Below are 17,584 nucleotides of genomic sequence, written 5' to 3'. Positions count from 1 at the left end.
TACAGTAGTCCAGTTTAGTGATGCAGAAGTAAGACTGAACATAAAGAAAACTTTACAGTCTTTTCTTAACTTTATATCATTTGTTTATTACCATTTTTCACATTCCCAAAGAATCCTTTAATCTCTCTCTCTCTTCTCTCTATTAAATTCAGAAATGAGAAAAGGATTAAAAATCAAATTTACTGCAGTAGCCCAGTTTAGTGAGGTAGAAGTAAGAGAACATAAAGAGATCTCTACATTCTTTTCTTTCACCTTATATCATTTGGTTATTACTTTTTTTCACCTTTCCAAAAAAAAATCCATTAATCATATATATATATATATATATATATATATATATATATATATATATATATATATATATATATATATATATGTATCTCTCTCTGTCTCCTCTTCTAATATCTTCAGAAATGGAAGGAGGATATGAAACACTCCAATATCTGCAAGAAAGATTTCTTCATTATAAAATTTGGCACGCTTGAGTGAGGCTTTGTTGGATTGGTCAGCTTTGAGGAGGAAAGCTCTTGTCTTTTAGAAAGAAAACAAGGAGATGGAAGACACCAGATCTTGAATTGTATTATGAAATGAAAAGACAGTAAAGGTGAACCAAGAACAAACACTCATCTCACAGGCATGTCATTGTTTACCTGGGAAATGGCACAGCAATCCATGTTTGAGGCTTCCCAAGAGATCCTCCATTTACAATTCCAAACACTTAAACCTTTGACCGATTTGTTCACACAACAATGTACTTTGTGACAACACAATGAGTAGTAGCAATGGTTACTTATATCATGTGTGCTCAACTAAGAAGCACCAAACAATATGAACGTCTCGTCCGATGAGGATGATCTATTCTGACTCCATTTATTCTAAGAACTTGAGCTGTTAATAGTTTAGTATGAGATGAAAAATGGAGGATGCAACTCAGTTGCTGACCTCTGACACTTAAGGTTGTCACTATTACTGAACTCGGTGAGAGACAGTCCTGTGTTTAGTACATGAACAGTTGAATGAACCTTTTTAGCGACCTTTCAGCAACTCGTACTGTTCTTTTGTTCTCACAGGTTTACTGCATCAACATACAAGTCAACAGTGGTATGTAGCAATGTTAGGCATGCCTGGTGGAGCTGCAGAGTTGACCTGAGGTCTCGTAGACTTCAGATGTTACGCAAGTATGCTTGACAGATGAAGCAGCTTTAGTTGCCTGTGGAGTGAAATGTTTTCACCACTGTTTACGTTTGGTCATGTGTGTGAGTATCATTGCAATTTTGAAATATTATATTTATATAGATATTTTTTTAAATTGTACGATACTCTTATCCGATTAATCTCATAAGTAAATATCGATCCGACAAAGGATCTAAGATATATCACAATCAAAACTTCTCATAAATACTTACGAAATAAAATAACAAATCATTCCTAAATACTACCTCAAAAGCTTATCCATCCATTGTCACACGAGTCCGATGTTGTATTGGCTGTCACTCCAACGGAACTAAAAAAAAGGCGGTCACTCCAACGGAACTAAAAAAAACCCCAAAATGATTGCCTGGATCATTTATTTTTGAACAATTTGATCATTGTACGATGACTACAAACAACCTGTATTTATTAGATTAAAATGATCATAAAAATCAACCAAAATGAGATTATCAAATACACATTATGTGCAAAGAATGAACAAAATCAAGATATAGGGACACCCATAAATATTACACAGCTTAATTGGTGTTTCAAAATTGAATCAAATAAAGTCATGAGCACCCCCTACCCGTTGTCTTTGAATTTACTCATTTAATCTTTCAGCTCAAAGAATACAATATTCAACACATTGGGAAAAAATAACTGGAAATACAATTAAGTTTGGGAGGCAAGCTTCCGATGTTTCTGCAGTTCCTCGGCATCATCCAGCAGTTGAAAGATCAGAGCAAACTACAGTTGAGGGGTTTGCAGGCAGACACGGTGAGAGAATTCTGGAACACTGATGTAACCACGGGTCAAAAGTTTAGCAAAACTAGGATGCCAAAACTTGAATCTGGCTTAAGCAGTCATTCATGACCTCTGCATTCTTAACCAAAATCTGATGGCCAATCAGTTCTCCAGTGCAAGACTTGCTGCGATATGGGGTTAACCAGAGTTTGTAAGTGGAGTCTTCCTACAAGTTGAATCTGAGTATGTAGTCAGTGTAACTTCAGGCGATAAGACTTACTCTAGTCCACCATATACACTTACAGTTCTGCATTGCACATCATAGAAATATGTAACTATGCAACTTATGGATCAACCAAATGACTATCAAATATCAATATTGTTAGGCATATATATATAAGCAACCAAATGACTAACCTTGTCCATACATAAAAATGCAGCACAAAACACAAGGCATCTGTCAATCAGAACTGTGAATTGCTGAGAAATGTGATCATGCATCTGGCACTCTGAAACATTTTGTCTACCCTCTGCCACACTGAGCTTTGCACTTCAAGAAGCTTCTTTGTTTTCTCTTGTAATGTTGAACGACGTCGCACTGTTTCACCATGAATCTGGTTTGCCAAAAAAAATGAAGAAAATATAGTGCATTAATACAAACCTATAAATTCATCTAGACAACTCCTATAACCCCAGAAGAAACAGTCCTCAAGAACATGATGGTTTTGAAAGGAAAAAAACCTAGAAACAATTTTGGCATATTCAATATGAGAATGGTTAGATACATCTATTATAGACCTTAGTAGTCAGTAAATAAATCAGCTCATGTACCACTTGAACAAATACAGTCTCTGTTTCTAAATCCTATCATAGATCTTAGTAGTGATTAGAAGAATCAGATCCAAGTAGCAGTGGAAAAATGAAGCTAAAATTGTAAGTGACCTCAAATAGTTGGAAACTATCACCTATAGGATACTTTGATCAAAATTCTTGGATAATTCATCTTCGTTTTCCTTAACCTAACGCCTTAATTCATTACATAGATGCATAGAAGTTTTTTTTTTTAATTTCCTGTTGTATAAAGCAAAGAGGTTTTTTGCATTTTTTAAATTTTACTTATAGGCAAAAACATCATCTTCATGGTATATGCGGCCATACGAATGCACAAATATACAATACATGCACATGCCCAGATACACAATACACACCCCTCGACTGTAAATGGTGCACACACATATCCAGTTAGCACTTCACGGACAAAAATCATTTTTCTTAAATCTTTAAGCGTTAAAAACCTCAGCTGCAGTTACAAGTTATATAAGTGGTGGTCCAGATAAAAACATACCTTCAGAAACAATTTAATAACAGCTTGAATAAATTCAAAGTTATTCCTGCTGGAAACCTCATGGATGAAGTAGTCCAACAACATTCCAATAGACTCTAGTTCTGATCTCTCATCTAAACTTTCCATGTCATCATCATCATTATCGATAATCTGTAACATACGGAGTTCCAAATCCAGAGTCGAGGGAGATAAACCTTTAATATAATCTGTGAATGCTGAAACTGCAATAGAACATTTACAAAAAGCTCAACCATGTGATTCAAAAAATAATCAGCAATGCAACCCTAAAAAGAACGAAAATTGCCAGATTCCATAGAGTAATAGTAAATGCCACAGGATAGCACCATGGTGGCAGAGGAGAATTCTAAGAAGCTTCACCATGATATTTGTGCAGTTCTCCGTACACGAGAGAGAAAATGACACTTGACAATTTGCTGGAAGACCAGCAACAGAATTATAGGAAATTCTCAAATCAAGTGCATATGTAAAAATGCAATTGCAAACATCAGTGAAGTGCCAGGGTATACTGAGATTGCAACTCCTAAATCAAGAGTCACTTTTACCATCTACTTCTGATTTTTTCATGTCCTCGTATATTTTGAACATAACCTAATAATACAGATAACTTAGCGAAAAATCCAAAATTAACAAATGCTCAGTTGACAGGCCCTGGGTTAACATCAGAAGGATTCAAGAACAATATGCACTGGAAGAAGAAAAAGATAATCCAACACTGAGATGACTAATTTTGCCCAATCCATCATTTTAGCCCAAAGCACCCAGTTCAACAGACATCATATAGCCATTAGGGGTGCTACATGCGTAGGCATAAAAGGGAAGCAAAACTAATATCCATATTAGATACTGTGTCCAACTAAGTAAGATAGGCACAATTAATATCATAAGCAAATGGTTTACTATGAATTTCAGTAAGGTGAGAGCTTATGTGCATATGTAATTAGGGCTGCCATCATTTCGAGCAGTCCGGTCCATACGTAATTAGGGCTAGCAATCTTCTCCATATGTGCAGAGCCGAAATCATGAGCCCTCTTCTCCATATGCATGGAGCCCATTCCCATCTGCCGTTGCCTACATCCCTATCACCCACCACATACCACTGACCTCAGGTATGCTTCCTCCTCTTTCTCTTCCTCCACCACCTTCTCTTCTTCCTCTTTGGTACATACTGAAAAACTGTGTTGATACACTAGTAAGGCAATACGTACTGGTCTGACCTAGGATGAGATTCCATTCCTTGCTTATGTGAACATTAATTAGTATATATCAAAAGACTGACTATACAAAGGAAACAAAATGTACTTAATTCTGCTGCAGAAACTAATGCAGTTAAATGCTGGAAACCAAAACACATCATAAAAAGACAACCCATAGGTTAACAACTGAGGAATTCTGATACCTATTACTTCTCAAACTTTGGTAGCAATTATATCGTGGGGAACTTACAATTCTTTGTCTCCATACAAGAATGCAGTAACAGAATAAATTGTGAAGACAGGTCCAACTTCTTCTTTTCAATCATCTTCTTTTCCATATCCTTTTCTTCGGTAGCTTCACCACTGGGCTTAAATAATATTTCCCCAGAAAGAGATGGAATTGAGGGCAAAAAGAAAGGTGCCTTTTCTGGCTTTTTTGGTGGCTCAACTGGCTTGTTACGAGCCTGGAGTTCAGGAGAAAATAAGTAAGACATCTGAGGCATTAGCCAAAAATCACTTGCAAAGTCACTAGCAACCCTGAGCAAACCACAGGTTAATAACATAAGGAATAGGTAAGGCAGGTAATTCCCTTTGAAAGGAAATACCAGCCTGCTTAATTTAAAAGGGCCTGCATGTTCTACAGCTAAATTCATTAACTTCAACAAGAACAAACTAACCTTTATAATGTCCAAATTAGTTAGATTTTGCCATTGGCTCCTAGGAAGCAAGGACAGTGTAATAAGCTTAGGCAACTGTTTATCAAGATGAGGAACAGGATAGGCGTTCCGTATTTGATTTAGATCCCCAGCTTTAAGCAATTTTTCCTCATCAGATCCTTCTTTTGGAGCAACAGATGGCATTTGAACATTCCTAACTTGTTCTCCACTTGCATAAGATTCCACCTTGGTGGATCCAGAGAACATAGTCTGGTTAACCCTGCAACATATGATGTACGGAAGACTTGAGAGTACATAATAACAGTATAATTTCAAGCAAAAGTCTTGAGAGTACAGAATAGATCTTCTGTTGTATGAAAATATTGAGGGCAAAAAAGAAAATCCAGAATGACTTATACATGGAATAAAAGAATGCAGCAGATCCAGAAAGAGAATACTAAAAAACCACACAGTTCACATAAATTTGCTGTCAGCACTAAAACCCAGCCACATAAGAGGAACAATAATAGTGTATAGGTGCATGATATATCATAAAATTATTAAATAAAATGAATATATCAAATAGTGGTATCTTTGAATTTTCTTTCCAATTTGAACCTGTATTTACTAATTGCAGTTTAGGGTGATTGCCAAACAAGGTTTTTAATCTCAATCTGGTACCTGTTTCAGTAATTTACTGGACAGGTATGGCACCAGTTTACCAGTACCACATGATATCAACTTAAGAAAATATTAAAAATATAAATACCAACCAATACTGGATCATATGGTCCAATCCTGGTCCTTCCTCAAGTTAGCAAATACAGGTTGGTATAGACTAGACAGATCAGTATTTGAAACCATGTTGCAAAAATCTTAAGAATGTCTTAAACTACACTATACTTTACCCTAGAAGGATAAACCCAATAAGTAAAGGAAAAAGTTTTGGTAAATCAAACCCTGATTACCTAAGTTACAAAAGAGCAGCCTTATCATTGTATCAAAGCTCACCCTCACTCTATTTCTACATAAATGTATGAAAGCTTCTGTTACATAGTAAGTGTAGCATATATCACTGATAAATAAGAACTTAAAAGTTCAAACCTTATCTTTCTATATCAAAGTTCAATGCACATAGACCAACAGAAGACTTACCAAAGGTATACACCATTTTGATCAACATGAGAAGTTGCCAAAACATCCATTGAAGGAGACAGAGATAATGCTGTTATAGGAACATCAACATGTATTGCATCTATTTGCCTTGCCAATATGACATCCCAAATTCTAAGACTTCCATCCATACTCGAAGATAAAAGCCACTTCCCATCCTCACTAAAACACAAGTCAGTGACACGGTCTGTGTGGCCTTCAAACTTACGAACCATCCTCAGCGCTAGAACATCGTACAGCCGGAGAACCATATCATCTGCTACAGTTGCCAACAGACCTAAAAGATAAAATCATGTTTTTTTGTCAAATCATATGCTCCTGCAGGAAAACTCGAACACTGCACAAAAAAAAAAGTTACCATTTGTTCGGTGATATGCAAACTTAATGACATGTTGTCCAACTTTCCAACTGGATCTTAGTTCACAACCTTTGAAATCCCAGACCTGCAGAATATACAGGATTTGTGACCGAAAGAAATTCAACCATGCAAGTTAAATTTGACCTATGGTACCATGTGAGAATAGGTGGCATTCATATCCTACCAACCAATCCTTTTGAAGGTTAATATGGAGGATGTTGAGACAAAAACTTCGAAAGAGAACTGCCATATGTAGAATCAGAAAATTTAGCACTTAGCATCAGTTATTTTGGCTGTTGGATAAAGCACATGCATTGAAGATGACATAGAAGCAAATAGGTCAAACCTTATTTTCTAAATACTGAAGCTGATATAGAATTTTGACTATATCCTAAAAGTCTGGCCAGTATTTTGCATGTGTCTAGGCAAATTTTTTACCTGTACCAATAGACATGACATAAAGATTCCTTGCCTTGCCAGAAGGGTATGAACATGCTCCCATTCCATGACAAGGCAATCCTTCACATGAATCGTCTGATAGAATCATCTGATTCCAGAACAAGAACATTAATTAAGTAGAAAAATCCCTAAATCTCTACTATAACTGTTAATATCACTATAAAGTACAATGCAAATCCACCTAGAGGCATTTGAATTACCCCAACTAGATACCAGATCATGTAATACTTCATATGCATAGGAAGGGTGTGCATTATACTTCATAACAATATTAACAAGCATTTAGGTGACGTTGGGATCGTAATCTATCTATAAGTCTATCATAACTTAGTACTTGTCCATACATTCACCTTCTCTAATTTACTGCAAAGCACATAGATTACATACTAGTCAAATCATTATTTTTTTAACTTAATGAAGTCTGTCTTTCTTGGACATCTTAATAGACTGAACTCTGAAGCACTTAAACTAATCTCTCGTGATCTAGGGCCAAAAAGGATTATGCAAGAGAGCTGGAAGGAAAACCACTTTAGGCTAATTACCATTACCTTCTAGACAACTTACAAACCAACAAGAGTTTACCATAAAAAAATTGACAGCTCCTAGTTTTCAGTGGTGGTGTTGTGAAGAAGCCCAATGGCAGAAAAGGATTCATATGGATGTCCCAAATAGTTGAGACATTACAGCTTCTTCTTCTTGTACCAATAAACCATAGTAACATGTAGGACACCAACTATATAGGCACAAATAAAACTATCATCAAAAACATACATATCAACTCAAAATTCTCAGTGCAGACAGCAAGCACACCTTGATGTCACCATTATACCCTGCGCTTATCAGTGTGCTGTTTGTAGCATCACAAGCAACTCCAACCACTTCCCCATCATGTGCATAGTGTCGTGCTTCAAAGACATCTACATAAGTTCCTCGGCTGATTCCTGATTGGAGGTTAAACCGTTCGATCCAACCACCTTGAGTACCCAAGACAGCAAAATTACCACAAGCACTTATTGCACAAGCCTGAAACACACCAATTAGATAATCAGATTAAACTCATCATAAATTTCAATTTACAAAGACATTGGCAAAGGTTTTTCAATTTAGTTAGTGAGAAAATTCATCTTCAAATTCAGGGTTCCAACTGAACAAAGCAAAAAAAGAGTGATTTTTTAAATCACTTCACAAAAGTATACCTTAACAGGAGTTCGGACACCAGCAGATGGTGACAGAATATGCTCGCCAAGAACAAAGTTTTGAAGCCGCCAAACATAAGCTTGTGGTGTATCCATATGGCAAGTAACAACATTGCACCAATCACGTTCACGGATCTCGGCTGAAATTGGTAAAATACAAAATCATAAAATAGAACTTGGCCATTTTAAAGAATCCAATTTTTATTTTGTTAGACTGAAAAAAATGAATGCATGCTAAGATACTTGCAAGAAAATCATACGAAATAAAGTTTAGCAGTGATTATATAGAAGACGCAAAATGTAGGCATCAATTCACGGACAAATTTCAGCAGCATGAACGAGCCTAAGCAAAGACTGATTCATCAAGACTAAGGTTCAGCATAAGGAAGTTCTGGTCCTTGTCAAGCAGGTTCAGGTTACCCATGATTGATATAATCTACATAGCTTTAGCAAAATAAATAATGCTAAATAAATAAAAATAAATGGAAGATTGGTGCACATCCATGGGGTAACAAATGAAAAACAAAATAGTAAGGGAAATAACTTGTAATTCAGCAACTGAAGTTAATATTTATCCCAACGAAGTGAGTGGGGAAACACAATGAAACCAATTGAATTCAGTAAAACAATCTCATTCTGTCGCCAGGATACATTGTCAAAGAAGAAACAAATGCCTGATAAATAAAACACAAAAAAAAATTCATAATTAATATGACTCTCAAATGCATCACAGTGAAAAAAAAAACTTGTGCTAAAATTTCTACAGGAATATTGGGACATGCTAAAATAATGACAGAGGGTATTGTGCACATAATTTATACATTCCCATCTCTAGCAAAGTAAACAAACAACAAGACTAAGATATTTGGTTAACTAAATATCACTTTCTCAAATTCTCAGGCTTGAGTAATAAATTATTTAATTCAGTATTAGACATGAAATGTATTTTCCTAATGAAGATAATATTAGACAATTAATTCTAGGATAAGTCTTCTAGAAGAAATAACTAGAAAAATTATTGAACATTCACCATTAGAATGTAAAATTCAATGTGAAACCAAATGCAGCGAGTTGTTTCCAAAAAACGACTCAAGGTAGACACTCTTTATTTGGAAGTCTTCATGAATATTATCAAAAAAGGTATTCATAAATGGGTCCATGCCGAAAATGACATTTATCAGAGTCGTTTATCAAAGAACAATTCGTACCAAAATCGAATGCAATAACAGGCTTCAACTTGATTTCTTCTTCCTGAAGAATACAACCAGAAAGGAACTGATAAGTGAAGACTCAGACCTTTTACAAGATCCAACACAAAAAAATCAACAAATCAGGGATATTCAGAAAGCAGAAACTTCCACAGAATACCTTTGTCCTAAGCTTCTTTGCTCTTTTAGTTACATGTCGCTGAGAAAGCTCCCTACTTTGTTGATCCTGTTCAACAAATATGAGCAACACATAGCAAGTAAGATACTAAGTATAAAATTCAGCTAATGAAGCACCGAACAGGTTAAAAGCATGGTCTTAATAAAAATATTTGATTCTAAAAACAACTTATCCAGTTGCTGTGAGCATACATGTTCTGCAATGTTAAGGGAATAATGTCAATCTGGTTTAGCACTTTATTACAATAGACTATTTCTATAATACCAATAAGCATGTCAGAAATGTTTTGGCCTGAGATCAACCAATGCAGGCAAATAGAAAAGCTACACTGATGCTCTGACATTTGCTGAATAAAATGCAAAATGCATCAGATCAACAACCACTCCAGACAACTCCTAGAATTAAAAGAAAGAAATCATATTTGTACAGTAGCTAATTGAAACTTAGAAACTAAATGCCAAAAAGACTGATCATTAAACTATCTAATGTACTAGTTGACCCTAGTTCAAATAAGCCCGTAAGATTAATCCCAAAGAAAAAGGAGGAGCCTAATGCTAATAGAAAAGTGGCATACCTGAATAATTGAGAAAAGGCGGAAAGCACGATCTTGACCAGCAGATAAAATATGCCTTCCATTTCCATAAAATCTGACATCATCACAGATTCATTATATTATTCAAGTTAATCATTTAAAAAACAATACTTCCTTGCAATTCCATCTTGTCCCACCTAGAGTCTAGTCTGACAGTCCAAAAAATTTGAACACTGATATTGGGAGAGGAAAAGAATAGAAAACGTTTTACATCAAAAACAGCAAATCAATCTCCTCGATGATAATAAAAGATGAGAAAGAAACAGTTAAAAGGAATCTCATTATGGTTAAACAATATTAAATTGCTATATTAACCTTACTAGGCACATATGTCTGTTTATAATGACACATAGTCAGGTCCTAGAGATATATTGTGCAGCCATATTGGTCATAGAATTTATAATTGTACAGCCATGATGGCCATATGTAATCCAATCAAAAACCACACTAGTTTCCCATGACTACTGATAATCTAACAGAAATTTGAAACAACAAAACAGAGTAAAAAACAAAACAAAATATTAATTTCCCGACATGGAAAACTGTGAAGCTGCATAAGAAAAAGAGTCACTTGTCAAAATAATCTTACTCGAAATGTACAGAAGAAAAGGGCTTTGGGCAGAGACCCTTATCAATATTAAGCAAAAATATTACTAACAAATAAGGATGTCCAGATCAGGGTTCTCAATTTCGATGTGTACCGCCCAATACGGGCAGTACGTACCGGTTTGAGATGATACTAATACACGGACCACCCTCCACCTAGTGGTACCAGTGTTTTGAACGGTACCAGGGCGTACCAACCAGTACCACCCCGGATTTCGATCGTTACCGAGGCATACCAGGACGTACCGACGGTACATACCCGTTATGTACCATACCGAACAGAGCTCTATATGCCGGTACGGATCGATATTCAAAACCCTCCAGATGATAAATAAGACACTGTCAATAAATAGGGCAGTAATTAAAATCATAAAACAAGAAAATACATTGGAACTTTTTGTTTTCACCTTAAGCATAGAGGTGGAGCACTATGACCACTTCGAAAGCGTAAAAGACGAGCATCCCCATCGCTTGTATCAAAAATCCACATCTGTGACAAATGACCCAAAAGTTATGGAGCAAAAGAAGAAAGCCTCTATTACTTCTAAGCAGTCAGAAAACAAAGAATTAATGTAAAACATTCACAAAGAATAGCAAAGATTACTTTGTAAAAAATAGAAACCTAAATACATATCCAAGTTGACATAAAATCATTGATATACATGAATGATGGATTAATGGAATAATGGTGTACATTTTGGCAGGTACACTCAACTATTGGCCACATAAACTACCCTTTTGGCTAAACAAGAAAGAGAAAAAAGAAAATGCAAACAAATTGTTGTCCATTCTCTATAACCTTCACAATTGACTACAAGCAACATGGAAGCTAGAAAATGTTTAGGACTCTTGTCACAATGGATAACTGATGCAATCCTATTATCAAGCAATGCATATTAAAATACCAATTTCATTGAGATACCAATCTATCTATACCCACCCTCCTAGTGGGCCTAATACACACACAAAATGCCCAATATGAGATTAGGTAAATAATAACTAGAGCTAACAAAATTAAAGACAAGGGTTATACAAAATTGTAGCAGCATTTAAAATTATTAATTTAAAATGACACCTTAATTGAATTGTCTGCTGCTGAACTCATCAAAACAGGTTCATTGGCAAAAAAATGGAGCGAAATAATTGATCCATCATGAGCATCCCTTATCACTGAATGAAGTCTTCTTTTCTCCAGATTCCATATGCTTATAACACCTGATGAACCCCCAGATGCTAGAAGAGGCTGCCCATCTAACATAATAAAAAGAAGTATATTAAGGACAAGATCACTGCCTTCATGTTATAAGTTACTGAAATTTGTGCTATTTGTCAGGATGTACAGTAGAATTATTCTGGTAAATTTTTAAACAGAATATATTACCAAAGTATGATGTCCGATAATAGCAACTCACTTCAAACAAAGCCAGATTAGATATACTAATTAAATTACCAAGGATTGCCATTTTGTGTACTGGTCACTGGCCAAACTGGTACATAAACTGTACATATCGGTATACTGACACACAGTACACCTGTATGTACTGGTATCTTGAAGATAAAGAAGGAGGAGAAGATGAAGGCACATTGGAGGAAGAGGAGGAAGGAGAAAGAGGAAGAAGGAGAGAACGTGGTAGAGGAAGAGGAGGAAGGAGGAGGAAGAACAAGAAGAAGAGAAGGAAGAAGAGAAAAATTCATCATTGCCAACGCCAAACATGTTTAAGCTCTCTAAGGATTTATTTATAGATCAACTGTTCAATCATTACTACGTTAGGATAAGACAAGGACTTGATCTCATCCTCTCCCAGTTCAAAGACATATAAAACTTCCTAAAGATAAAATCTTGTCGAAAGGGTGATACATTAAGACTTATCAACCAAACCCAACATTTAAAGCTGATAAAGAAATTTCTTAAAAACTTTAAAGAATTTAAAAAAATATTCAGACTCAATCAATCAGAAAAAAATCTTGGATTGGGCTACATTAGAAGAGAAATAATAATTATAACATTATTGCCATGATCCATTAAACAATAGATTTTACATTAAAATAAATGTAAAACACATCAAATAGACAATTAGCAGCACCACATTCAGTAACTTTTCACAGATTTTGCTTAATCCACTAAATCCATAAGCATCATTCTTCAGTGCTCATGACATGATGACAAAAAATTTCTCTTTTCCAAACAGAAAATTTCTGTGTAAATTTAGATTTTATGGATTTATCCAAACCTGTTATTGCAAATTAGTAGCAAAAAAGCAAGGTCTTCCCAGAAGCTTTTTGATAACAAACAAGGATTTTGTCCACAAAACCAATATATGTGTATAAGGGTAAGAGCCAATTGCCTAAGAAAAATATACAGCAAGAAGAAACATGACTAAGTTTAAGTTCTATCATAACAACTGGCACCAAGTTATTTAACAATTAACAACTTATCAGTTAAAGAACACATAAGTGAAACCAAGTACCAGTTCTGAATGATAAGGCAGTCACAGCACCACGTGTAGAATGTGTGAAGGAAACCAATTCTTCGTCATAACGCACATTATGGACATGAATGGTTCCATCAGAGCAGCCAATTGCAACTACATCAAGTGCAGGTGAGGCAACACAACTACAAATAGATGAACTCCATCCTTTAAATTCAAAAAGCTTTTTCTTTGTGCTGATGTTCCATAACTGCAACTGACCTTCATGACTACCAATAATAACCTGATTTAAGTATAACATTTAGTTTCTTGATAAAAGGTCATATTCAAAGTCAAATCTCATTTAGCTAGCATTAGTGGCAGGAACAAGTTATCAGCAACCTTGTTAAGGTAAGTATCTGGGTGCATAATACAACTTGGGGAGAATTTGTCATCCAACAGAATATGCCCAACTGGTTCATGGTTCAGCTCCATTCCTCTGAAGGACCAAATGAATATATTGCCTTTAACATCAATACTCAAGACATGATCTCCAAATACGAGCAAAAGATTAACTTTTTCTTCATGTCTGCTCCACGTGGCTATCTGCTCAAAATAAGATAGCGAAATGGCAAAAAAACCTGATTACTACCATTTAAGCTTAGAAGATAAAAACTGTTTCTTTAAGTAACAATTGACAGTCAATAAGCATCAAGTAGTCAAAACAAAAGAGGAAGCTCATAGAGCATACTTAGGCAAGGAAATTACTAACTAGATTATACTACACGTAATGCAAAGTAGATTTGAGATTTGAACACGATTTGTTAGAGTTGTTCATTATCACACTCATTATAGCTGTAATCATCATTGTTGACCAAATTCATCCCATCAATATAGCTGGCTGGATAGCCAAGTTACCCTCATGCCTTGCCCAAATATGATGCACATGTTTGGAAGTTTCATGGTGAATATAAAGTTCACTGTTGCATTATGATACTGAAACTATTTTAAAAAGGAAATTTGTGTAACATGATATAAACATCATGAACAACTGTGATTATGACAACCAAAATAATGAAATATATAGAAAAGCCTTCAGTTCAAAAATGTGTGGAAGGGTAGATGAACCTTTTTCCACCACTTAGTCATGTTAAGCATGATAATTTAATAGTCAAAGACCAACATGCACTACATCAGTGCTTGTAGTGAAGGTCCTCATCTTCTTTCTCACCCTTTTTATGGAAGATAAACCCAGGCCAGACCCAGATAATACATCAAGTGAAATCACACAAGAAATTTTTATAATCAATAACCACATGGTTTTTAACCTATGATATCACTATAATTTGTTGATTTTTCTACTCTATGCTCCACGCAACTGCATTTTTTACATACCTTCCTACTTCTCAAGATAACAAGATATCCCAAAACTCAACAGTTATTAGCTTTCAACCCCGTGTCTCAATAAGTAGATAATCCCTAACTGATCAAACTTTGAGACTTTGGAAAAGACAAAATAAGGTATACAATGTCCTTTTTAAGTTTCTTACTGATTGGCATGAAACATAATCTGACTCAAGCATGACACCCAGTTACATGCAAAAGTAAGAGCTTGATTGGGTCCATGCCAATCGCACACAGCACGGAGTTAGCACCTATATCTATATATATATATATATATATATATATATACACCACAGCTTTCTCAAATATTAGAATATTGACTTGACCAGATCTATAGCTGAACAATTTTATCTTAATTAACCAATACCAAGTAAATTACAATGTTAGGTGAAGTTTCATTAAATTACAAAGTTTTAATAATTAAAGCATTCATAAAGGAGAAAGCATAGCTCATAACATGTACTCATGCCAAAGGTTGATCCTCTTCTGAATACAAACCTGATGTGCACGTTTGAAAACTCCAATATTAGTTCCATATGCAGCAAAAGTGTAGTCCTTGTAAGATGCAAGAGCTCTGATCTTCTTTGGCAATTGAGGACCTACCATGAATTTTTTGGCACCATATTCAAAAGAAAAAGGAAAAAGCATTAGCCATAACATAACAAAGTAAAAACTGCAAGGCAAATGTCACAGGGCAATAGAACTTTAAAGAATCAGGTTAGATGAGAAAACATCAAATTTTAAGTGATACATGTCTGAAAAAAAGAAGAATATTTAAGATGTTGAATCTTACCTCCAAGCACCAAAGTCAATTTGGCACACTGTAAGAGAAAGACCAAAGGTTAGATGAGAAAAGAAGAAAAAACAATAAATACAATATCAAAAGTGTCACCTTAATGATTGTGATAGTTGTAGAAATAAAAAGTGCTGTCATGTGCGTATCACCAACTTAAGAATTTTAACACGGCATTTGCATACATGAACAACAGACCCGATGAGAGATATGGATCATATCAAAGATACCAGTCATATGGATCATGTACATACCTAAAAGTTCATGCTAATTGACAATAGATGTATAAAGGCAAAAATGAGAGAATATCCTAATGAGAAATTATAAAGTTGGATTAAAAAGCTACGGTCCAGCAGCAAGGATTCAGAATTGGCCAACAACAATAATGATCAGCCTGATCCATTTCCAGAAGTTCTTGAGTAGGTACACCAACCAGCGATCCTAGCATTGTTAGATATTGAGTACACCAACCAAAGTTAGGGTCTTAGAGGAGGACAAGGAGCAGTAGAAGGGAATAAATGCTCAGACCTATCCCCCAAGAGTAACCAATAAAATTAATGAATCGTCAACTCTCCGCACAACAAAGTATCTTATTGAAGTTTCTTTGAGATGAATCGTTTTTTTCAGTCATGCATATGGAAAACACTACTAATGTCTCTTTTAACAGATGATCCACGTAAATGTGCAGACATAATTCCATATGTAAATCACCCTTTCCATTATGTCTATGAATTCCAAGGACTTCCTTTGTGGTAACAGACTCATACATGTAAGTTCTTGACCTTGAATAGCAACGATTATATCTGTCTCCCGTTAGTGAAGACTCGCTCTAGCGTTACTTTCATCACCACCATCATGGAAGAAGTACATATTCACATAATATTGCAAAAAATTGCCACTTCTCATGTCACTATGTTATGCCCAATGTATTAGTTACTACCAATCTAAATTCAAGACCCTTTTCTGAATGGTTTCCATAGTCAGAATCGACTAACTAGGACAACTCCAATGGAAGATTCAACGTGAGCCCTAATTCTTGAAGAAAAGGAGATATAATACGGTACACCCAAGCAGACATTATGGCGCATGTTTCAGAGTACTAAACAAAGGGAATAAAAGAGGCAAAGAAGAGAACAAGTGAAGACAAAACTCACGTTGTAGATCTGCCACGCCTTCTCAACGCTGACGGTGACGAAGGTCTCCGTCCCCAGTCTCTGGACGGCGAAGGGGACGTTGCTGGTGATGTAGCCGATCGCTCGATATGACTCGAATATACCCATCAGTCTCCCCTCCCTTCGTGGATCAGAGGGCGAAGCAAGATGCGAGAGCGAGGCAAGGCTAGAGAAGAGGAGCTCGGCGAAGCCAGCAGCGGGCGGCGGAGAAGAAGCAGCGAACCGCTCAACACCGCAATCTTTGTTTCGGGGCGCCGCGCGGAGACGTGGGTTTTAGACGTTAGGTTTTTGGCCGGGGGAGCAAAAGTTTCCCTACTTGCGGACGCTTAATCTCGCTCACCTACGGTGTCATTGGATCTCACTTCGGGCCCCACATCAACGACCAATAGTATACCGTTCGTTCTTGATCCCGAGTACTGATAGTATTATTGGCTAAGAATTGGAAGAGGAGGATCCACTTACGGGTTAAAAAGAACCCGATAAGCGGCTTTACCCGATCCGAATTCCATGAATCGGGTACGGATCCCATATGAACTTGGAACGTTCGTAGATGTAATCGGATCACGAACTCAGTCTCCCATGCGGTCTGACGAAGAACTCACGTAGGACTCGAAAGAAATCGAAGGCGTTTCGAAGCGAAGAGCTTAACGGAGATACAGAGAACGCATGAGGAGAACTACGGATGTCTACTACGTTCAAGCGAGTGTCGAAAGATCAGTTTACTATCTCAGTCTGCTGCTTGTGATGTAGCTATCTTCCTTGTCTTGTGTGTGCATGTGGAGATATCTGGGTTTCTCATCTTTGAACGATTATATTGCTGTGTGTTCTTCTGTTCTTCTATTGCTCGTTGGAAGAAATAGATTTGAGGATCCATGAAACCAAAG

At 36.1% G+C, this 17,584-nt stretch overlaps 1 protein-coding gene across 1 annotated transcript; it reads right to left on the bottom strand.

Moving 5' to 3' along the window:
- Positions 1-1,631: 1,631 nt before the first annotated feature.
- Positions 1,632-16,967, bottom strand: LOC135608337 (uncharacterized). The gene is made up of 19 exons (XM_065101081.1): positions 16,683-16,967; positions 15,529-15,556; positions 15,234-15,334; positions 13,734-13,937; positions 13,392-13,635; positions 11,999-12,174; positions 11,331-11,413; positions 10,300-10,372; positions 9,708-9,773; positions 9,548-9,590; positions 8,340-8,479; positions 7,954-8,166; positions 6,685-6,769; positions 6,309-6,603; positions 5,175-5,433; positions 4,748-4,961; positions 3,284-3,504; positions 2,356-2,552; positions 1,632-2,245 (listed from the first exon to the last, which is right to left on the bottom strand). Exons 1-18 carry the CDS (start codon positions 16,806-16,808, stop codon positions 2,403-2,405), a joined length of 2,721 nt encoding a protein of 906 aa, XP_064957153.1. The 5' UTR covers positions 16,809-16,967; the 3' UTR covers positions 1,632-2,245; positions 2,356-2,402.
- Positions 16,968-17,584: the final 617 nt, after the last annotated feature.

This window comes from Musa acuminata, chromosome BXJ2-3 (genome assembly GCF_036884655.1).
Source record: "Musa acuminata AAA Group cultivar baxijiao chromosome BXJ2-3, Cavendish_Baxijiao_AAA, whole genome shotgun sequence".
Taxonomy (NCBI): domain Eukaryota; kingdom Viridiplantae; phylum Streptophyta; class Magnoliopsida; order Zingiberales; family Musaceae; genus Musa; species Musa acuminata.
This window is presented reverse-complemented; position numbering and strand designations above follow the sequence as displayed.

Bases quoted from the DNA above. Each gene is read 5' to 3' on its own strand.
- LOC135608337 (XM_065101081.1), bottom strand. From the start codon at position 16,808: ATGGGTATATTCGAGTCATATCGAGCGATCGGCTACATCACCAGCAAC. The intron at 13,636-13,733 runs GTTGCTGATAAC...TACTTAAATCAG, and splicing joins CAGATACTTACCTTAACAAG to GTTATTATTGGTAGTCATGA. The intron at 10,373-11,330 runs GTGAAAACAAAA...TGATGATGTCAG, and splicing joins GCTCCACCTCTATGCTTAAG to ATTTTATGGAAATGGAAGGC.